At 52.3% G+C, this 21132-nt stretch overlaps 2 protein-coding genes across 10 annotated transcripts in view; one reads left to right on the top strand and one right to left on the bottom strand.

The window, feature by feature from the left end:
* The window catches only part of ALDH9A1 (aldehyde dehydrogenase 9 family member A1), a 193394-nt gene extending 180775 nt beyond the window's left edge, over positions 1-12619 (top strand). The window contains exons 1-13 of one of the 7 annotated variants that reach the window (XM_068951856.1): positions 187-1753; positions 1830-1910; positions 3217-3411; positions 4203-4348; positions 5578-5707; positions 6027-6161; positions 6587-6783; positions 7464-7604; positions 8359-8547; positions 9983-10070; positions 10453-10594; positions 11172-11284; positions 11702-12619. In XM_068951856.1, the coding sequence (XP_068807957.1) occupies positions 3234-3411; positions 4203-4348; positions 5578-5707; positions 6027-6161; positions 6587-6783; positions 7464-7604; positions 8359-8547; positions 9983-10070; positions 10453-10594; positions 11172-11284; positions 11702-11796 (1554 nt within the window). In that variant the 5' untranslated portion in view covers positions 187-1753; positions 1830-1910; positions 3217-3233 and the 3' untranslated portion in view covers positions 11797-12619. Of the gene's footprint in view, positions 1-186; positions 1754-1818; positions 1943-2141; positions 2219-3216; positions 3412-4202; positions 4349-5577; positions 5708-6026; positions 6162-6586; positions 6784-7463; positions 7605-8358; positions 8548-9982; positions 10071-10452; positions 10595-11171; positions 11285-11701 lie in introns of those variants that run through there. The other 6 variants (XM_068951852.1, XM_068951854.1, XM_068951855.1 and 3 more) reach the window with 6 other exon arrangements.
* Positions 12620-12856: 237 nt separating this feature from the next.
* On the bottom strand, positions 12857-20510 carry MGST3 (microsomal glutathione S-transferase 3). 3 transcript variants are annotated; one of them, XM_068951860.1, is made up of 6 exons: positions 20029-20510; positions 17764-17887; positions 15738-15811; positions 15023-15080; positions 13708-13780; positions 12857-13079 (listed from the first exon to the last, which is right to left on the bottom strand). In XM_068951860.1, the coding sequence occupies exons 2-6, from the start codon at positions 17878-17880 to the stop codon at positions 12970-12972; spliced, it is 432 nt and encodes a 143-aa protein (XP_068807961.1). In that variant the 5' UTR covers positions 17881-17887; positions 20029-20510; the 3' UTR covers positions 12857-12969. The 3 variants fall into 3 exon arrangements, with proteins under 3 accessions (XP_068807961.1, XP_068807962.1, XP_009671061.2); XM_068951861.1 differs by lacking the exon at positions 20029-20510 and adding an exon at positions 19966-19975 and having other exon boundaries at positions 17764-17889; XM_009672766.2 differs by lacking the exon at positions 20029-20510 and adding an exon at positions 18674-19025.
* Between the last annotated feature and the right edge of the window lie 622 nt (positions 20511-21132).

Consider the following 21132-nt stretch of genomic DNA (forward strand, 5'->3'; position numbering starts at 1 on the left):
TAGCAAGAATGAGATCTGCAAAACAGGCAATTTAGAAATTCAGAACAATCATACTGTGACTTGTCCCTCATGTCTTAGTTGCACTGGCTAGAGCCCTGTATAGTATGGAGCTGGGCAAGTAGGTGTGCTTACTTCTCCTTTTATAAAACTTGCAGTGTTGAGGTTGAGTGTACTTTTTTTCTTGTTTGTTTGGTTTTTGGAGGTGCAGGAACCAGCCCTGTACCAGGAGGTTGTGAGGTTCTGGAGGTACTGTCACCCTGGCTGGCCAAGTACAGCCTCACAGAGGTTTCTGTGGCATTTACACTGCTTCCATTCAAGGTGTTCACTTAGGCAGAATCTGTGCAGTTACAGTCATAACTTGAAATACACTTGGCCTTCAAACTTAACTTCAGCAGACTGTTAAATTATGTCCGTGCTGTCCAGTGCTAACGAACCCTTTACTGCCTGAGGGCTATGACAGCAGCATCTCTGTGCCACTTCCTATACTGCTAAGCAGGCTGATGATGAGTATGCATCTTAAAGACCTCCAGCTTCCTTCTTAGGCATACTGAGGTATTGCTAGGAAGCTCCCTGTGCTGTCTTCTACTTTGTCAAATAATTATCTGGTTCAGTTTTGTTGGACAGAGCTCTCCCCTCTCGTTTGAAAGGGGAGAATAAATCTTACTGCCACGCTCAAGTTGGGCTGACAGTAGTTCTACTGAAGCATGCAATGACTGTAGGGACTGTTGCTTCCTTGCTTCTGTGACCAGAAACTTATAATATGGTACCTCTTTTGGGGAGTTTTTAACTAGCTGCATGGCAAGGGAATAAATCTGAACCATCTTAAGGCAGCGTAGTGCATGTGCATTACTGTCTCAAATACAGTGCTGGGATAATTCTCAGTAATAAGCGTGGGGCACTTTGACATGTCTACTTAAAGATGATAGATAAATCATTTATGGGTGTTGGACCTTAAGGCAGCATTATACCCTTCAAAACCAAATATTTGACAGGTTAAAGAATGTGTGTGTTGTACTCTGAAGCTGCCCGGCACGAGGATGCCAGGCTCTAAGGTGGCATTTTTGACATTCCATCTCGCCTGGTGTAGCTCGACTCCCACAAGGAGCAACCACAGTTGTGCAATTCCTGTTTGCCTTGTGTAGGCTCTGCTGGTTCAAGGACCTTGATCCCATGGCAAAGCTAACTAGCCAGAAACACCCCAACCCCTTTCCTTCATGGATCAGCTTTGTTGAATTAGTTTATTTTGTGGCATGTGGTTGTCAGATCCAACAGGATGGGTGGGGAACTGTTAGCGCCAAATCTGGTTAAGGTGCAGTTTGACGTTACCCCTAATGAATTGGGAAGTGCGTAGTACAGTAAACTTGTCTGATACTGTTGCACAGCCTCAGCAGGTCTGTTGTGTGTTCTGAAACACATGCATGGCATCACACCACACTTCCCTCGCTTGGGGAGGGAAGCCTTTGCATGTCCGAAGGTCCTCTGAAAATTATCAGTCTGTTGCTAGACTCTGCTCGCTTTCTCTTGTCACCTCAAAGTTGGATATAATCATTCCCTGGCGGTGGTTAATCGTTACAAGAAATTGAGAAGAACAATTTTCCTCACCAAGGCCACTAAAGGTCTGGATTCTGAGTCAAAGAAGTCCTGTGAAAAACAACATGTGACTTCATGAAGACTCTAGTTGGGAGGAAAACGGTTCTGTTTCACGAATAACTTTAATAATAATAAAAAAGCTAAGCCTTATGCACATATCAAGGTAAGTAGCCATTGGCCCGGGGGGGGGGGGGAGGCCCAAGACCTCTGAAGTCTCTAGTAATACTAATCTTCCTTAGGTGAATGGTTTGTGCCCTGAAGGAGGAAGACAGATGTCTGTTCATGTCATCCTGTTCTGCTGTGTCTTCGCGTCGCCGCAGGTGTCTGGGTGTTCATGTGAAAAATAACGCAAGTAACGCAGTGGTGCTGGGGTGTTTGCTTTCCGCGTTATCGATGAGCGCGGCGGGGGAGACCTGGAGGGTCTCGGGTCCGCCCTGCTGCCGCCCGCTCCCCGCTGGCAGCAGCCCGGGGGCGGCGACGGGGCTGCGCCAAGATGGCGGCCGCCGCCCCCCTTCCTCTGCCCCCGCCCCGGGGAGCCCCGCGCGCGTGCGCGGAGGGGGGCGGGCCCCCGCCGCGAGGGGAGAGCCGCGCCGCCCGGCAGTGCGCAGGCGCGGGGCCCGGCGGAGCGGTGAGCGTCCGCGGCGCGGCCCCCTGCTGGCCCGGGGGGCGCCGCGCCTGGCGTGGGGGGGGGGTCCGCTGCGGGGTCCCCCTCCGCGTTACTGCGTGCCCCCGTGGGGTCCGTCCGTGGGGCTGTGGGGTCCCTCTCCGGGTTACTGTGCGCCCCCGTGGGGCTGTGGGGTCCTTCTGTGGGGCTGTGGGTTCTCTCTCCGGGTTACTGTGCGCCCCCGTGGGGCTGTGGGCTCCCTCTCCGGGTTACTGTGCGCCCCCGTGGGGCTGTGGGGTCCTTCTGTGGGGCTGTGGGTTCTCTCTCCGGGTTACTGTGCGCCCCCGTGGGGCTGTGGGCTCCCTCTCCGGGTTACTGTGCGCCCCCGTGGGGCTGTGGGGTCCCTCTGTGGGGCTGTGGGTTCTCTCTCCGGGTTACTGTGCGCCCCCGTGGGGCTGTGGGCTCCCTCTCCGGGTTACTGTGCGCCCCCGTGGGGCTGTGGGGTCCTTCTGTGGGGCTGTGGGTTCTCTCTCCGGGTTACTGTGCGCCCCCGTGGGGCTGTGGGGTCCCTCTCCGGGTTACTGTGCGCCCCCGTGGGGCTGTGGGGTCCCTCTGTGGGGCTGTGGGTTCTCTCTCCGGGTTATTGCATGCCCCCGTGGGGCTGTGGGGTCCCTCTCCGGGTTACTGTGCGCCCCCGTGGGGCTGTGGGGTCCCTCTGTGGGGCTGTGGGTTCTCTCTCCGGGTTATTGCATGCCCCCCTGGGGTTGCCCTTTGGGTTATCGCGTGCCCCCCACGAGGGGTTAGGGGCTAGCCCTCCGTGAGGCTGTGGGGATCTCCTATGGGGCCCCGAGGTCCCCTTTGTGTTGGCTTCTGGTGTTATCCCCTCCTTCTCCCCTCTCTCCCACCCCGGGTTTGTGGGACCTCTGCCACGGGGCTATGAAGTCCCGTCCCATGGGGTTGTGGGGCTCCCTCGTGGGCTATAGGGGTCCCCATCCCCGCGCTGAGCCCCGTGCCTCCCCCAGCATCCCTGACCCGGCCGATGCTGACGCTGCCCCGGCTGCAACCCCTGCTGCCGCGGCTCTGCTCCCTCCTGCCCGGCCTCGCCATGAGCACCACCGGCACCTTCACCCTCCAGCAGCCCCTCAACTACCGGGCCGGGGCCCGCGTCCAGCCCGTCGACGGCGGGCAGAGCGAGGAGGTCTACGAGCCGGCCACAGGTACGCCGAGGGCGGCCCCCCTGCCTGGGGGCAGCCTAGCTGCAACGCCTGGCTTGGGACCTGTCCTTGCAAGGGTCCCGTGACTGTGGCTTCTCCTTGGTGCCCCCATCAGCGTCTCATTGGTGCCTGAGCGCTTAACGTCTGATACTGTTAGGAAAACGGCTGTGTGTGCGCAGGTCTCCTGAATCTCTTGGCATTTTGGTACTTTTCTCTCTGCAACCCAGGCCTGCCAAATACGTTTTTTTTTTTTTTTTTTTTTGGCAGAAAACGGTTGACGTTTTCGGTCAGAGAGTGTCATCTGAGTGTCTGATCCTGGCAAAAGGACCATATTTAAACAAAGAAACATAAGTGACCGCACAGCACGTTAGCACTTGCCGTTTAAAATTCACGTTGATTTGCGTTTTCTTTTTGTGTTGGAGCTATCTACGTTTCTGCAGGATCAGTTTAGAGATTGAGACGACTATAAACTCAAGTGGGAAATGGAGGAAATTCCTAACACCAAGGTTAATTAGCAACTAGAACATTACTGCAGAGAACGGCAGATCTTTAAATTCAGACCAGTTGAATGGCAGTATCTCTTCTAGAAACCAACCACAAATCAGTTGGCTTTTGATGGAACTATATTTTGGGAACTATTGGGAACTATAGTGTGAAGCTCTGTAGCCTGGTATGTAGCGATCACACTGAGACCTTTCGATCGTAATGCAAGAATGAGTAAAGGCAGATGAACCTTATTCTTTTGAGCTTTTCTTCTGAGATTTACGTTTTATTTCCTGTTTAAATGTGCTCAGGTCGAGTGATAAGCAAGCTTCTCTGCTCTGGGGAGAAGGAGGTCGATCTGGCTGTGCAGAGCGCAAAGGCTGCCTTTAAAGTATGGAGTCAGATGTCAGGCATGGAGCGGAGCAGGGTGCTGCTGGAGGCTGCCAGAATTATTCGGGTACGTTATGGGAGCTCGCCTCCCCTTTTGGAGAGGGGTGGTTTTGTCTCTGAGCTTTCCCATGGATGAATGTGGCTGCTGCATGGCTGACAGGGGCTGTGCTTCCAGCAGCACTCCCAGAGCTCCAGGACAAATGCAGGGGTTAAAAACCACCTTTGATCAGCACAGACAGTAGGTTGTCTTGGGCAGGGCAGTCAGCTTTATCCTGCCATTCAGAGATAGTTTATTTTATTTTACTGTTACCTGGCCTTTTTTTGTTGTTGTTTTGTTTTCCTGAGGTCCCCTTTCTGAAACAGTGCGTGCTTGAGCTTGAATTTCTGGGCCTACCTGCTTACACTTGTACTACAGATCCATGTTTACTCAATTACTCAATTTAGAAGATATAAAACTGAAGCCATTCAGCCAAGATCTCACAAGGGTCGAAATTCTTTTCACAAACCCAAAGATTAGGCCTGACTGCATGGGATTTCAAAGCTGAAATTGCGTAACTCGGTTGAACTTCTGGCTTCTCAGGCACTGTTTTCATGTGACCAGAGTGTCTTGTTTCAGCAACGAAATCACAGGAATGCTGTATTTTTATGTTAGATGCCAGATAATGGCATGGGAGAAAGAGGAGATGATATGCTAGCTTTGTCACAAACTCCTTTGTGAGTGTGCATATTTTTGGACACCAGAGTTAATCCCCATCAAGGCACAGACCTGTAAGAAACTGGACTTCCTTTCCCCAGTGTGTATGTGATGAGAAAAATGTTTTCTCTTTCTGCCAAATTGCTGTTTCTGCCAGACTTCCACAGCAGGGTGGTATTTCTGCCTCAGAGATGATCTGGTAAAGGACGTTTCCCAGCTGTGTTGCTTTGTCCAGCCTTCACTAAGTCTCCTCCAAATTCATTTTGACATTGCTGTTTGTTATTCCTTCCAGTCCTGTGAACTCTAATCATTATTTACCAGGCTGCTTCTCAATTCCAGTTTGCTGATCTTTTATATAAACAGGGATGTTAAGCAAGACTTAACCAGTGGTGGACCCCAGCAGTTGTCTGTTTGACATTCCCCTGTGATCAGTCACCACTGGCCAATTGATAAATAGCAATTGGGAATGTCACTTTTAGAGAAGACTGGGTGTTACTGATGGCAGAGCCTGGCTTCGGACTTGCATGCTTGGGAGGCAGCTCTCTCCCTGTGGAGTACTACCACGGGCTTTTCTAATATTTTGTCACTGTGCTGTGCTACAGGAGCAGAGGGAAGAAATTGCCACCTTGGAAACCATCAACAATGGGAAATCCATCTTTGAAGCCAGAGTGGACATTGACGTATCTTGGCAGTGCCTGGAGTATTATGCAGGACTGGCAGGATCTCTAGCTGGTGAGAACTCTATTGGAGATTGGTCTGTAGCCTCTGTCCTGCCACCTGCATTCCCTAGCAACTTCCATGGCACAGGAGGATCTTTGCTGTTGGTTTCTCTAAGAGGTGGACTGCTACTTTTCTGAAGATCTCGGAAGGATTTTCAGAGATCTCTGCCTAACACTGTTGTGTTTCGGGGCTGCTTGCGCACCTTTGGTGAACTTGGTGGGGCAAAAGCTGCATGTTTCCGTTCTGGAGTGAGATCTGGCCCCTGAAGCTCTGACAAGACAGCAAGGGGCTTTATTGTTCTCTACCTTCTGGCTATTTTTCTTCTTTGCAGGTGAACACATCCAACTTTCTGGGGGATCCTTTGGATACACAAGGAGAGAGCCACTTGGCGTGTGTGTTGGGATTGGAGCCTGGAATTACCCTTTCCAGATTGCCTGTTGGAAATCTGCCCCAGCCTTGGCGTGTGGTAATGGAGACCCTTTCCCCATGCAAACTTCTCCTTGAAGCCAAGTGATCCTCTGGGGCACAGCGATGCGGGGGATAAAGTTACTGAGTCTAGGAGTGCCTTGAGGAAGTACTGAAGGATTAGAGGAACCTTCAGGCTATTAACTCTTGCAGGAAGGGAAAGGAAATGGAAATGAGAACATAGCAGATACTAAGAGGACAAGGAATGCATCAGGAATAAGGTTGGTTGCTTGGCTTTGTACCAGATGAGGAAGGGTCTCTGGGAAAGTCTGCAGTGCAGCACCAACCACCCAGTATCTCCCGGCTCTTCCCAGCAGGAAGGTGCAGTTGTGCTATTTCAGTGGTTGCAGAGCGTTCAGCTGAAACTGTGTTTCCTGCAGCAATTTGGTTGTTAACCCCGCCTTGCCTCTGTCTGGGTTCCCCTAGGTAATGCTATGGTCTTCAAGCCCTCTCCCTTTACCCCCATTTCGGTGGTGAGGTTGGCAGAGATCTTCACAGAGGCTGGTGTGCCCAAAGGGCTCTTCAACGTGGTGCAGGGCGGAGTGGCCACTGGCCAGTTCCTCTGTCAACATCCAGATGTGGCCAAAATCTCTTTCACTGGTAGTGTGCCAACTGGCACCAAGGTAAGGGCACCTTTGCACTTGGGGACACAAGGGGTTTGTAATGCCAGCCTTCCTTCCTTCACTTGTTCAGCCCCTGACCACAATGAGGCCTTGCTGATCTGCTGAAGGGCTTATCTGTATGGGGGAGGAGGGCACATATAACCAGAGCAGCATTGTGAACGTATGTGAATATTTCTGGTACTTGTAGTTCAATTGAACTACATACAAAATGCCTTATTTTTAGTAGAAGGTTAGTATCTGTGAATTTGTCACCCACAATTTATTGTTCAAAAAATTAAAAGTCCTTAAAAAGACCCTTAAAGGTAGATTCTGATTTAAAAAAGGGGAAATGTTGCCCCTTGAACTCTTCCTTTTGGTTGCGTGTACCTGTGGAGTGCAGTGACACAGATGCAGTTCCATCTGTCCTGCTGGCTTATGATGAACATGCAGCTTCCTGTAATTGACTCCTTAAGATTTGGCTGTGTTTACCTTTAAAAAAAAAAAAAAAAAAATCTCCGAGACTGTCCCTAGTCTAGACTAAACAAGTCCAAAAATCCCACTTTGACCTTGGTGCACACTGCTTCTGTTGTTCCTGAAGGCCCCGAAAACGTGAGAACTCTCCCCTTGGGTGCCTCTTACCTCCCTTCGGTCTCCCCTTCTGTCCAGGGGTCACTTGTCCCTTCTGTCCTTATTTCCATTAGATCATGGAGATGGCAGCTAAAGGGATCAAACCAGTCACCCTGGAACTAGGAGGCAAATCGCCCCTCATCATCTTTTCGGATAGCGTCCTGGAGAACGCGGTGAACGGAGCCCTCATGGCCAACTTCCTCACGCAGGGCGAGGTGTGTGTCCATGGGGCAGATGCAGCTGTCCTGCCACAGTGGGGCTGGCTCGGGAAGAAACTGGACAGCAGAGCCATGTTGTCGAATTACATCAGTCTTGTGCAGTGAGGGATGCCTGGAGCTCCCATCTGACTTGCCCTTTATCGTATGCAGTTTCAGAAGGGAACCTCTTGCAGAAGCTGGTTGCAAAAGGGCGTCGTGCTGTGAGCCTGCCTTAGCTAATGCACTGTCTTTTCTCAGAAGCGGAGCTTCCCTCTAGTGCCAGGTACAGGCACCTGCCCAGAGCAGGTGCTCCTGTGCCCTGGGCTGCAGTCCAGAGTGCAGCGGTCAGAAGAGGCTGTGCTAGTTTCCTCTGGAGAGGTGGTAGGTGCCAGTTTGGTGGGCTGAGCTGCAGCCCCCACAGGGGCTTTGTCTGCCCCAGTTTAGGGATCTCCACATGTGCTGCAAATTTTGTGTAATTTTTCTGGCAAGCTGGGTCATCACTTGTGGGAACTGAGCAGTCAGCTCAAGTTATCTCCTGCTGGTGACTTGATATGCTTTTGCCACTTGGTGGCATCAGTACCACTCAGCATGGACTGCTGAGCGCAGCCATGAGCAGGCAGGGTTGTCTAGTCTTTCATTGCCCCCAGGGACAAGTTGGCTGTGTTAGCTGCTGTGGAGGGGTTTCTCTGAGTGTCTCTGTAGCAGGAGCCTTGCAGGGAAGGATGGCAGAGTTCTGTGCGTGTTATTCTGAGCAGCCTATCCCATGTCTCAGGTATGCTGTAACGGCACGCGGGTGTTCGTGCAGAGGGAAATACTGGATGCCTTCACAGAGGAGGTGGTGAAACGCACCCAGAAAATCAAAGTTGGAGACCCACTCCTGGAGGATACACGGATGGGAGCCCTCATCAACCGGCCGCACCTGGACCGCGTCCAGGGCTTTATCAAGCAGGCAAAGGAGCAGGTGAGTGTGATACTGCCTTGGGACTGCCTGGAAATGTCTGTTTTTGTTGTTAGACTTGCAGACCAGCAGCTGCCTTCCCTGTCCCATGCCTTCCCAATTAAGGTTCGTTCTTGTTGTGATCGAATTTCTTGGTAGGTGTCTTGGGAGCCACTAGATTAAAAGTGACCCAGTGCACATCTCTGAATCAGAGTTGAAGGTGACATTGCTTTTCAGATCCTGATGTTGTGAAGTTATACAGGTTGTGGGATACACAGTACTGCAGTGTGTAAAACAGGAGAATCTATACAGTTTGGCAGGTTGCTTTATGTAAGCTGTTGTGATATGTTACATATTTGGCTGTCATCTCAGGTTCCAGTTTTGTTGGTTGCAGAAACAGCTTAGTAAGGATGAAGGGCATCTAAAGCAGCAATGCCCACCCAAATTGGCAGGCTGCTGGGAACAGTCTTGGTAAGAGCAGTAAGACTTACCCAGTCTTCATTTGCTTTCTTCTCCAACTTTTATTGTAAAGTCTAAAGATGCGTTAAATGTCAGCACTAGCTGTATAACTAGCCATTTTGGAAGATGGGCTGGAAAAGGAGAGGTGTGAGTGAAACTGGGAGGGGGTTAACTAGGATGTGGGACTAGGAAAAGGGATGCAGAGGGAGATGTGGGGAGGGAAAAGAGAAACCTGTCATCCCAAAGCAGTGTATCTGACAGGCAAGGTATTTCTTGCCAAGTAGAGTGCTAAGGGACTGATTGACTCGCTAATGAAGGAGTTCACACTGTGTGAAAATGTGGAAGTTAATGTGATGCCAGCTGAGGATCTGCTTCCAGTTCTAGTTGCTTCCCTCCAAACTATATTGGCCCCTGAGAGACTCACACCCCAAATCAGCATTATTTGGACCTTTAGGATGGGTCACAAGTGAGAGGCTAAATTTGGCCATCATCTCCGAGTGGTAGAGGTTAACTGCAGGCTCTTTATTTAACATGCCAGGCCAGTAAGGGGTCAACAGAGCAGACTTGAGTTACAGCTCTTTTGCCTCTTTAAAAACAGAGCAACTGGTAACCTGTTTGTCTGAGTTCATGGCCCCGCACTGTGCGTTGTGAGTGACTGAGAAGGGCTGCAGGTCCAGGGGCTGCTAGCCATAGCAGCAGTAGCCATGCTCGCTGGTAAAGGAAACAGTAAAGCTCCAGCACAGATCTTGTTGCCTTGCAGTCAGCTGGGGAACTCTGCAGTGTCCCTCTCCTGATTTGGGAGGATTTGGCAAGGAATTGGCTCCGTGCTGGAGGCCCTGCTCTGTTGGTAGTCCTGACCTGGAGGGGCACCAGGGAGGGCTCAGGCACAGTTGGTCTGATACGAATGTAAGTCTAGCAGGGTTTATAGGGCCAGCCGCAGCTGCTGCAGCTGGGCAGGATGCTCCTGGACATGCCTGCCTCTTGCTTGGCTCTTTTTCAGGGGGCAAAGGTGCTGTGTGGTGGGGACCTGTATGTACCGGATGACCCAAAGCTGAAGAACGGCTACTACATGCAACCCTGTGTGTTAGGTATGACCCTGTGCCTGGTGGTGCAGTCTTCTTGGTGGGTGGATAGTGACACCATGTTGCTGAGATCAGTCCCTTCTGGTGAAAGCTGTGTTCAATGTAACTCGTCTCTGTCCATGTCCATGGCCTCGTATAGATGTAGTAGAAATAGCTCAGGTACGTAAGAGACTGCACACAGGGAAATCTCTGCTGTTGGAGGGTCTGACAGGACACAAACAGTTAGTCCCTCCGCTGCCTTGTTATTCAGGATGTGATTTCCTCCTCTGCTAGCCAAGCTGGAGGGGCTGTGCAGTGCCAAGTACTTTTTTGGAGGCTGTGTGCATTGCTCAACATGCTGGCCCAGCCACCAATTCTTCCTCCCGAAGCGTGTGTGCTCTGCTTCCAGGGAACTGCACAGATGACATGACATGTGTGAAGGAAGAGATCTTTGGTCCTGTCATGTCAATCCTGCCATTTGACACGGAGGAGGAGGTTGTGGAGAGAGCCAACAACACCAAATTTGGCCTGGCAGGTGGTGTCTTCACCAGGTATGGCTGGGGAGTGTGGCTGGTGTGGGGAGCAGTCTTGGGAGAGGAAGGGAAGTACTGCAGCAACTTGACGCCCCTTTTGCAGTGTCTGGCATGGGCATGGATATCCGCCTCCAGGAAAGGTGAGGGGGAATGCCAGAAGGGGAATTTGTAAATGACTGCACATCTCCTCCCAGCTTGTCCTCAAGGGTTAGTTGGGCCCAGCTGTCCTTCAGACTCTTTCCAGTCCACACTTGGCCTACCGGCTGCCTTCCTGCATTTCCAGGAGATGTGCGTCAGGAGTCTGCCAAGCTTCTGAAAGTGCGTGGAGAGGGCTATTGGCTGCCTGCCTGCCTGCCTGCCGTAGCCTGTTTTGCTGGTTTCCTAGTTCTGCCCTCTGTATCTGAAATGCTATTTTGAATGTCCTTGGGAATGCCTTTGAGGAGGCAAAGAAAGAGTAGGGCAGGTCTGGCTCCAGAAACCACCTGCTGCTGACCTCATTAAGGGGTCTCATGGCCTTTCTCAAAGGGGGTGGCCAGCAGCCTTGGGAGGAGAGGATGAAAGGGAAGGCTCCAGCTAAACTGTCCTTTCCTGGCAGGGATATCCAGAAAGCTCACAGGGTAGTGGCTGCTCTCAAGGCTGGAATGTGCTTCATTAACAACTACAACATCAGCCCTGTGGAACTGCCTTTCGGAGGATACAAGTCATCAGGTAAGCTCTGGCCCAGGGAAGGTCAAGCAGGCCCCCCTGTGCACAGGGGATGAGGATGTGCCTGTTTCTGTGATGGCAGATGTGAGTGGGCTCTTGCTGGGGCAGCTGGGCGCTCTGCTGTGCCTCTAAGAAATGAACACCGTGCTGGGAGCTCATAGGGAAGCTGCAGTTTCAACTACAGCTCTGTACTGAGAGAGCAAGGAGGCAAGCTTTAATATACATAGCCTTGCTTGCAGCTGAGCTTATCCAGTTATTACTCTGGGGATGATCAGAAATGCTGCCGTGGGGTAGTGCTGCACTGGTACTGAGCGCACGGCCCACGCTCTCCCTGGTATGACTACGTTCTGGTTACAGAGGGTGTGAGTGGTGCTGGGCGCTGTCTGAAGCTGTGCTCTCACTTCTGGCTTGTCCTTGCAGGATTTGGCAGAGAGAATGGGCGGGCAGCCATCGAGTATTACTCGCAGCTGAAGACTGTCTGTGTGGAGATGGGTGATGTGGAATCTGTATTTTAGTGGCTCTGGGGCCTCTCGAGGGAGCATCAGTCGGTTCTTGCCTGTCAACTAGAGATGCAGATCATTTACACAGCAATAAAGCAGCGCTCTAAAATTGTAAGTGCCTCGGGGTGGGGGGCAGAGTTGGAGCCGCATTTTGCCACTCTGATCTTGCAAGGAGGAATGTATACATGGGGCTCAGTCTGTGGGAACCTCAAACTAGGAGGCAGCAGTGTGGCTTTCATCAGTAGCATGTGCTGCTAATAAAGCATTCTGACAGGCTTTTCAAGGGCAGAGACCTAGCCCAGGCTGCTCCCTGTGCTGTGTGCTGTCAACCCCATTGTCCTCCACCCTCAGTCAACTTTGGTTTTGGCATCTTAACAGGTATCACCCTACTCAATGCACATGTAAGCTCTTGGACACATTGACATCCCATAGCTATAGGCCCTGTCTCTTCCCTGATGAGATAAAAGCCTTAAGGGTGGGACTGTTTTGTTTTATCCCCTTAGCCCACTTATGAGCCAAACTTCTGTGTGTTTTTTTTTTTTTTTCTCTACCTGTGTCTCACCTCCAAGGTGAGGCAGGATATAGGGGGGATGGTCAGCTGATGCTTTTTGGGACAGCCGTGGCCACGCAGACTGGCTCCACACACATACTAAGGACAGAGTACAGCAGGAGTGGTAGCAGGCTCTAACATAGGTGATAGATCACTGCCTGTCTGCAGAGACAGCTATTTGACTCCCTTTCTAAAGGCTTATTGTTCTTTATAATCATGATTAAGCAACTTTATACATTTGTCTACATCTTTTTTTAGCAATCAAATAAATATTAATTCTGCTTGAAACATCTCCTTGGAGAATGATGTGAACCAAGGGGCCCAGAAATCTACTCTGACAGAGGGAAGGGCTGTTGTATTGGTTAAGCAAACGGGTTGCAAGATGACTTTTCAGTCACCAGAGTCATGAAAGCTAGATGATCAACTCTGCCTGACAGATTTCTGTGGTCCTACGGAACAGGAGTTGTTCTTGCTTTCTGCAAAACTTCTCAAAATTAAGTCTTCTGTAACTTTAGAAATAACATCTGGAATCGACAACTTCATTTTATTTAATGATAAGGAAGAAAACAGATTCAAAATGAAATGTTTGAAGCAGGGGGAAACTCTTCATTTTCCCAGGCAGTAATTGAGACGCTCAGTTAGTGCTGGTGGACCCAGCCGAGGTGTTGAAAAGCTGAATATACCCCTGTCCCCATCAGTCCAATGAGTGCAGCTGAACTAAAGGCCCCTCTCATCCTTTTTCTAGGATCTAGGAAAAACAAACATGTTTTATCAGTTCAGCAGCAGTATGTAGCTTCTTCACCCAGGCTGCTCCCAGCTCTGCAGGGCGGCAGCAGGGAGGCTTACACCCTTCCCCACACAAGCTTGACTTGTTACAAGTATGTTTAGCTTTGGCTGACCTTGTCCTCACCTTTAAGAAATAAAGGCCAGGAAACCTCTGTGAATGTGACATTTCAGAACCAAGTAAGGTGTGAAGTCAGGTGCCCCCACCCAGCTGGGTTTATTTCAAGTGGTATGGGAAGAAGGGAAATAGTTGAATTCAGCTGAGCCCTTTCCCTTTGGAAATGGAATATATGCTCAATAGTATAAAACACCATGGCTCAAAGATTAGCCCAGCCTGGAAACCAAAGAGGAAGCAAAAACTAGACATTAGTCTTGGAGCACAACAGCAGCTACCTGCTTGTGGCATGTAGCTACTCTCTGTGCTATTGTTAGATTAGTGTTTGTTTTCTGTCAGTAGGACAAGCATAATGCAGAGTGGGCAGTCTGTGAACCTGCAGCATTTTCCCGCACCCTGACTGGAGGAAAGAGACTTGAGGCCACCGTGGGAGACTTCGGTTTCTGAGCACCTTCTGTGCTACTGGTTAAGGACTCACCTCCTGTGTAATAGCCATAGGCATAGAGGATTCTCCCAAGGATCCAGGCAATGCCAAGCCCTGTGGCAATCCGCTAGAGAGAAAGGAGAAGCGTTAAAGGTTTCAGGGGTCTGCAGCTCTCAGCTGTTTGGATAGCATCCCTGCTTCAAGAAGAGACTACCAGCTACAGCGTGGGTCCTTACCCAGCTAGGACAACTGGGAATTAGCCTGGGAAAGGTGCGCGCCTGATGCTGTGCTAGGTTTTGTTATAGGAGTTATTTCCATGATGCCTGGGGGTACACAGCCTGTGATGCGCTACAGAGCCTTGCTGCTTTGCAGCACAAAACTTCCCTCACTAGGATGAGCTTATATGTACTAGTGCATTACAGAGTGGGTTTAGCAGGCTGGGTAACCTTATTCCTACAGCTAGTGGAATTGCACTTGGAGAAACCCTGGTTGTGAATATTTGGTCCTTATCAAGGGACTGTGACATCTAGAAATGATTAAGTCATATAGGCAGCAGGTGCTAAACCTTGTCTGGCCCCTATCTCATTAGCCAAGCTGGACCATGTACCAGGATTTTGGAGGCAGCTCTTGCCTGGAGCCCCACCCCACTGCTGCCAGCAGATTTTCCTACTGCTGATGTTAACGTCACTAGGTTTGCTTATGCTGCTGCTTTCCCTCTCTGAGAAGGAATATTCAGGAAGGATCCGATTTGACTATTGGCAGTAAAGAAAGGCTACTGGTTTCAGCCTGTCCCACACATACACCTCCTTGAGACTTTTCTACATCTTTCACTTACAAATAATCTAGGTTTTTTCTGTCCCATGCTCCCTTTGGTGGTGAAAGTGGTGGGAAGATCATCCTGTTCTCAGCCTATTCCTGGCACAGAAATTTCTTGGAAAAAGTGCTTAGAAGCAGGGGGAAAAAGGGTTCCTACCCTCTACAAATCCAGATGCAGAGTAGCCCTATTGTCTGCCCAGTAGGACCCTGCAGGACTTGGAGCCCGGCAGGGTTGGAGGGACTCGTGGCAGAGGTGGGCTGGGGGACTGCAATAGTTTGTCTAACAAGGCACATTTAGGGGAAGGAAGGGGCGTAATGGCTGGAGCGCTACAAGCATCTGTAATGGGTCTATCTAATATTTGTAATTCCATGCACATGAGCTTCTACCACTGCATTTGCAGAAGGAGCAGGCCACGTCGGGCACAGCCACAAAATGACATGGGGGCTAGTGAAGCAGTCTGCCTCCAGATGTGCTTGCTTGGCCTCCTGCTCCATGTCAGGGGGTGAAGAGCAGAGTTCAGGCCTGCAGACCTGCTGCACAGGTGTCACTTACCGGGTGGTAGACTCCACCAGTGGCCAAGAAGAACAGGAAGGGTGGGTAAACTTCCAATCTGAAAATAAGAGAGGAGGGTATGTTTGTGTCAAAGCTGCTTATAAAGAGATCTCTGCAGAAATGCAGAGAAGTGTAAGCAGCACCTGCTGAGGTCTCTGCCGGGCCTAACTGTCAGGAGTCTCCATGCCCAGCACTGGGGCCAGAGATGGAGGCATGGGGGGATCTCAGTGTGCACAGACTTTAAAGGACCTTTGCACCACTGTCCAAAGGCACCCACTCTTTCCGCTGTGTATTACACTACTGCTAACTACTGCCTACCACCAGCTAGCCCAAGAGGAGGAGTTCCTTCTAACACACCTGATGTGCTGTTTGCAGCTTAGCCACCTTGTACCTACAGGTGTGTGCTCCCTGGGGAGATCTAGGCAGCAGCTCCCAGACCCAGTGTTGAGGAAACAAGATTTCCAGTGTCTTAAGGGCCACCCAGGGAGCTAAGGAGCCAGGCACTGAGGAAGAGGAGGCTGCTTCACAGTGCTGTGTTATGGTTTAAGGCAGGTAAAGAAGCAGCACTGCCTTGCTACTAAGCATTACACAGCAATGTGTCTTCCTCAGGTGTGGAGCCTGAAACCAAACATTTAGTAGCACTAAGGCCCTCGTTGTGGGCCCCGCTTCACAGCCTTGTGTATTTTCAAGACCTGTGTTCATATGTGGTACTTACGTGTTCTGGTGTGCACGCTGGATGCAGTTGAACATACGCCCATTTTCAGCATCTGTGCTATACATGGTAGGATACTGTCAAAAAAACCCAAAAGCAAAGCATGAGCGAGCGCGGTCCTGCCTCCAGAGCCGGTGCTTCTCTAGCAGTGAGGTACGTACCCTGGAGCACCCTTCTCCAGGGAGCTGGTGCTTTGTCAGCATTGGCAGCGTCCAGCTCCTGCAGGCACCGAAAGTTACAGCCCGCCTTCCCGCCCCATGGCCTACAACAGCTGTGTTGTTGCCTAACCCCCCCCACACACACACCTTGAACCACCTGCAGGCCCTGGGCACTCTGACAACCTTTTAGCTACTCCTGCTTTGAGTAGAAGAGAGCTAAGTGCTGGGTGACCTCTCTGTTGAACTCCCATCTCTGCAGTGAGAGGCAAAACAACAGTACTGAGGACGCAGGGAGCCCTGGTGCTGTTCTCAGGTCTCCTCTGGGGAGGTGGCAGCAGGTAGCACCCAGGAAGAGGCTGGGAGGACACTGCAAAGCCGAGCAGCCAGCAGGAGCCGTCACCCGGCCGCAGAGGCTTTCTCAAGCCTGAACTTCAGTGCTCTGTGCACCCTGCGCAGGGCCGTGCGCTCGGGCTATCTATGTTTACTCTAAGCCTGGTTTCACTGCAGCCGAGCGGGGAGACACCCTAGCGTGCACGCTGGGGCCTGCGGCTGCCTGGCACGCACCCACGGGCCCGTCCTTGCTTCCACCCCGTCCGCTGCTTCCCAGAGTCATGTGGGAAGGAAGCGCTCGCAGGAGAGCGCCCAAGTGTCGCAGCAGCCTCTGCATGCCATCGTCCTGACTCACAGCCCCGGTCGGGCGCCCCCACCCAGCTCGCAGAGCCCTGCTTGGCTCGCAGGCTGCCTGCTGCACACAGAGGACAAAGCTACATAAAAGGATGTGTGTGCTAGGTCTCAAATGCTGCCTCCGAGTTCGAGAAACCTTCCTGTCGTCTTTGTAAGGTTCCACTAAGATCCCTTTCCCTTGACGCCGCAATCTGCCTTCTTTTCAAGGCAAAGTGCCCCCCCCCCGCCCCGAAGCTGTAGGATACCGATGTGACAGGGCAGGGCTGTGTCCTTGCTTGCTCATCAGCGTTTCCAACCTCAAGACCTTGCATTTCCAGTGGTCTCCGCTCAGTGCCAAGCAGCTGATCTGCCAAACCCTGCGCTCCATCACGCTGCCTGTGCTCTGGTTTGGAGAGCTGGAGCGGCAGCTCCAGCCCTCCTACCTCCGCGTGGGGGGGGGGGGGGCAGGAAGTGTCGGCGGGTCACCCAAAAATGAACAAGGCGTCACCTAGCTCATCTGCAACGCTAGAGCTAGGGAAGCCGTGGGCTGGACACCTTTCTCGGGGAAGGGAAGATGGCAGGAGCAGGGAGATTGCGGCACCGCTGCAAATCACCTCTGTCTGACCTTCCTCCTCCCTCAGCCTGAGCGCTCGCTTTGCTGCCAGGTCCCACGTGTCGCCTTGCATGGAAGAGCAGCAAGGAGACCCAGCTGCGATCAGGGGCCTGACGCAGTGGCGGGGAACAGCTCTCAGACGCGCCCTGCGGACTGAGAACCGAGTCGGGTGCTGGAGGGAGAGGCAAAGGTAGGGGCTAAATTAGCAGCCCCCTTCTCTGAACCGTAAGCCCTAAAGGTGCACATCACCACCGCGAGACTGCCTGCAAGCAACGCTGGGGAAGAAAAGGGGAGCAGGGCTAGCACGGAGCCAGCGGATCGGCGAGGATGGGGCAGCTGCTGCTTTGGCCCGAGCTGCATGGCGGTGCTGCGCGAGCCCCGAGCGAGGCAGTGCCAGGCTCCAGCCGTGAGCTCTGCCACCCCACGTCCACCGTGACTCAGGCACGCGCCCTGCACGCCACGGGCCACCGGCTCACAGCCAGGCTGGACAGCCAGGCTTGAGGTTCTCCTTCCTCACCAGCGCTGGGGTTGCTGCCCTTTTCCCGGAGAAGAGCCCCTTCCAGCCCCGCTGTGCCCCGGGAAGAGGCAGACTCACCTCCACGTTGTACTTCTTGCGGGCCTTACTCACTTTCACCGCAAGGTGCGTAACCAAGACGAAGCTGGCAGCCCCCGTCAGGATGACGTAGCCGTACTCCTTGGAGAGAACAACCATCTTGGCACTGTGAGAAAGGAGAGACCGGTACTTTTTTAGGATGTGACTGGAGAAGACGCAGCAGATTACGTGCAGGAGTGGGTGGGCGTGGAAGAGTCGCTGAGAATGGACCTAAGTCCTCCTCACCCGGGGCCTGGCTAAAGGAAGGGGGAAACTGTGAGTCAGGGAGTTTTCGCCTAGGACTCTTCGTTTTGGAAAACAGGCAGACTGGGAGGTGTTCTGTAAGGTGTGCAAAAGCTAGAGAGGGTGGACAGGAACTGATTGTTCACTGCCACTTCCGTCACCAGAACTAGGGGTCATCAGATGAAGCCAGGAGGAGACAGGTTCAGCGCAAACCAAAGGAGTGGTTTTTCCTGCAATAGGAAATAGGCCTGTGGAGCGCCTTGCCGAAGGATGTTGTGGATGCAGGCAGTTTTCATGAATTCAAGGGGAGACTGGGCAAACGCTGCCTTCAGTTGGGGCTTATTATATAGACAAACTACAGCTGGCTCAGAAATCCTCTGAGCTGAAAGGAGCTGGGCTATATCAAGCGTTAGTCTGAACCGCTAAGGCCATTATTATGAAATAACAAAACCCACCACAACGTTAACAATAATACTAGAACCTTTTCAGCCAAGAGGCATTCGCAAGATGAGCGACGCAAGGAGCCGGCTCGGAGTCTCGACTCAGAGAGCAGCTGCCAGCAAGGCGCAGCCGCCGGTCCGTACCGAGAGCCGCGCAAGCCCCCCTGCCGGCTGGGAGACACCGGCGCTTGTGGTTTGCGTTTAACGGTTCTGCATTTCCTTGCACAGACCTGAGACCGAGGCACCGCGCGGGAGGCTCAGCTAGCAGGGTCCTGCCTTGTGCTGCCCCGCCGAAGGCTGCTGCGCGCGCTGCTCCCTCTTTTCCTGCTCCCCAACCTGCCGAACCCGCCGTTGGCCTGCGCCGCCGCGAGACGCTCAACGCCGAGCACGCTTGGGACCTTCCCCAGCTGCAGACGAGCAGCAAATAATTGCCCTTCCGGTGACCGTCTGACACTGGTCCTATTGCATGATCCCAAACCCCAGAGGTCCCTGCCCACGTGACCCGAGACGGCGCTGTGCGGCACATCAGGGCGGAAGATGGAGGTGGCCTCTCTCCAGCACTGAGGCAACTCCCTCCCAACCAAACTGTCCCACCAGCAGACTATGCCAGCACGGGGGGGGGGGGGGAAGGTGTGGAGCCACAGCGTGGAGCCAGCGCAAACAGCCTTCCTCCTGCCCCTTCACAGGGGCTCTTCAGGGACGTGAGCTTTTTATTTCTCATTTGCAAAGAGATTATTACGGACAGAGCAAGGTGAAGATAAGGGCTTTGTCCGCACAAAGTTTGGTAAACAGTTACTTTAGTTTTTCAATATTCTTAACAACTAAGAAATACCAGCTGTACCTGCATGTGATGGAAGCTACCACTTGAAAAACACACCGAAAATACAGGGTGTTCCCCCCCAGATTGAGCAAATTGATGGTAATTCCCCCCCCCCTTAGAAGCTTGGTGGAGAACCTGCACCTAACAGCAAGGATCAGACATGTTATCTTTCATGCTGCTAAGCTACAAATTGTGGTTTTATGGCTTTAAGCGCAAAGAGCACAGGTCAATCAGAGGAAAGGCTATTCGCTTGCAGCAAAGCTCTGCACAGCCCGAGGATTGCCTTAAGCCTGGCGTATTAGGAAGCTGCTATTCTTATGCCACCGGTAGAAAACCGTTCAGAGAACCTTTGCTCTACTCATGTGCAATTCAAAGTCAACAGGACCTTCAACTTCCCTCCGCTTGCGTGCCCGGTGGCCGTTTCCTTATCTGGGCGGCCTGCGCGTTGCAGCAGCCTTTGCCCAGGGCTGCAAGGGCGGGGAGCGGCAGCAGCCTGGGGCGGAATTTCCCTGGCAGCGCGGCGCTGCAGGCAAGAGATCGCGCAACATGACACAGCGTTACAGCAGGGCGGCCTCCCCCACCCCACCCCGGCCGGCACCGCCACCGCGGAATCAGGGTCCGCATCCGAGCACAGCGGTGACGAGCCCGCCAAGGCGACGGATCTCCCTGCGCAGACCCGCGCGGCGCTTCTGGCTGGACGCCGCGGAGCGGAGCGGAGGGGCTGCGGGATGGGGAGGGACGCGGCCATCCAGGGCCCCCACTCACCTGCGGAGCGGAGCGGAGCGGTGCGGAGCGGAGCGCAGCGGTCGCCGGGGCCGGGTCCTGCCCGCGGCACCGCCCCGAGGTGGAGCCCCGCGCGGCACCGCCCCGAGGTTAGACGCCCCCGAAGAGGAGGTGTCTCAGGCTCTGAGGCTGCCGCGTTCAAAGGCAGGTCTTGTTACCGCTCTCCAGGTAAAATTGGTAAATCTCCAGGTCTTGCGTGAGCGGTTTGTCGCGCGTGCGCTGGTAAGGGTCTGTGCTGTTACGAATCTTCTTTGCTGAAGCAGTTGAACGCATGCATTTGTTTTTACGCTGCGAGGCACCAGCTGGCCAGGCAGGGATACTCCTAGGGTATTTCAGACTGCTCTATCAGTACCAGTATTGAACTGCGTGGGCTAATTTGTAAAACTTTTAGAGCTGATTCTAATTCATGCGATTCTGCAAAGAGTTTTGCAGTGCTGCTGTCTTCAAGGACTTCACCGGGTTTGCTCATGGGGGATTTATTACAGTTGTTGATCCTGTGTAGATAGTTTTCCCTCACAGTCTTTACAGAGCTCTCCAGTATGGGCATACACACACACAAACACACGTATATGCTCAGTAGACTGCGCTTCTGTGTCCGCTCTGGCCTATTCGGGGTGTATGGGTTGTGCATAAGACCACCACATGGTAATTTCACTTCTGATTCAGTCTACAGACCAGTCACATTTTAATGCTTATAAGATAGCATGTTTACCGTGCTTGCTGGAATTGTCTCAACTTTTCCCTTTCATTTCATCAGATCTAGCTGGTGTCAGGCAAAGAAGCCAGTGTTGCACATGTGGAGTTGCTGCACGTTTTCATGCGAGCAGATACCTCCCTTGGCAATTAGCAGCATTAGGAAAATGAAGGCTCTTATTTACATCTCCCTTTGTTCTGGTCTATATCTACAACCCTGGGACTTTTGTATGAAAACACAAGTCTTTTCCAGGAATACGTTGATAATATGCAGGCAATATATCTTACATCAAAAAATTCCAGCTTTAGTGATACGTGATACAAAACTTAAATTTTAGGAGGTAGATTTTCTAGTTCTGTAAGGGGACAAAGGTGTGCAAAATGTTCGTAAGC

The sequence above is a fragment of the Struthio camelus genome, chromosome 8 (assembly GCF_040807025.1).
Source record: "Struthio camelus isolate bStrCam1 chromosome 8, bStrCam1.hap1, whole genome shotgun sequence".
Classification (NCBI taxonomy): domain Eukaryota; kingdom Metazoa; phylum Chordata; class Aves; order Struthioniformes; family Struthionidae; genus Struthio; species Struthio camelus.

Bases quoted from the DNA above. Each gene is read 5' to 3' on its own strand.
- MGST3 (XM_009672766.2), bottom strand. From the start codon at position 18,969: ATGTGCCGCACAGCGCCGTCTCGGGTCACGTGGGCAGGGACCTCTGGG. The intron at 17,888-18,673 runs GTCTGTGCAAGG...CCTTTCTCACAG, and splicing joins GCGCGGTGCCTCGGTCTCAG to TGCCAAGATGGTTGTTCTCT. The intron at 15,812-17,763 runs GTGAGTCTGCCT...TTTTTTTGACAG, and splicing joins GCAAGAAGTACAACGTGGAG to TATCCTACCATGTATAGCAC.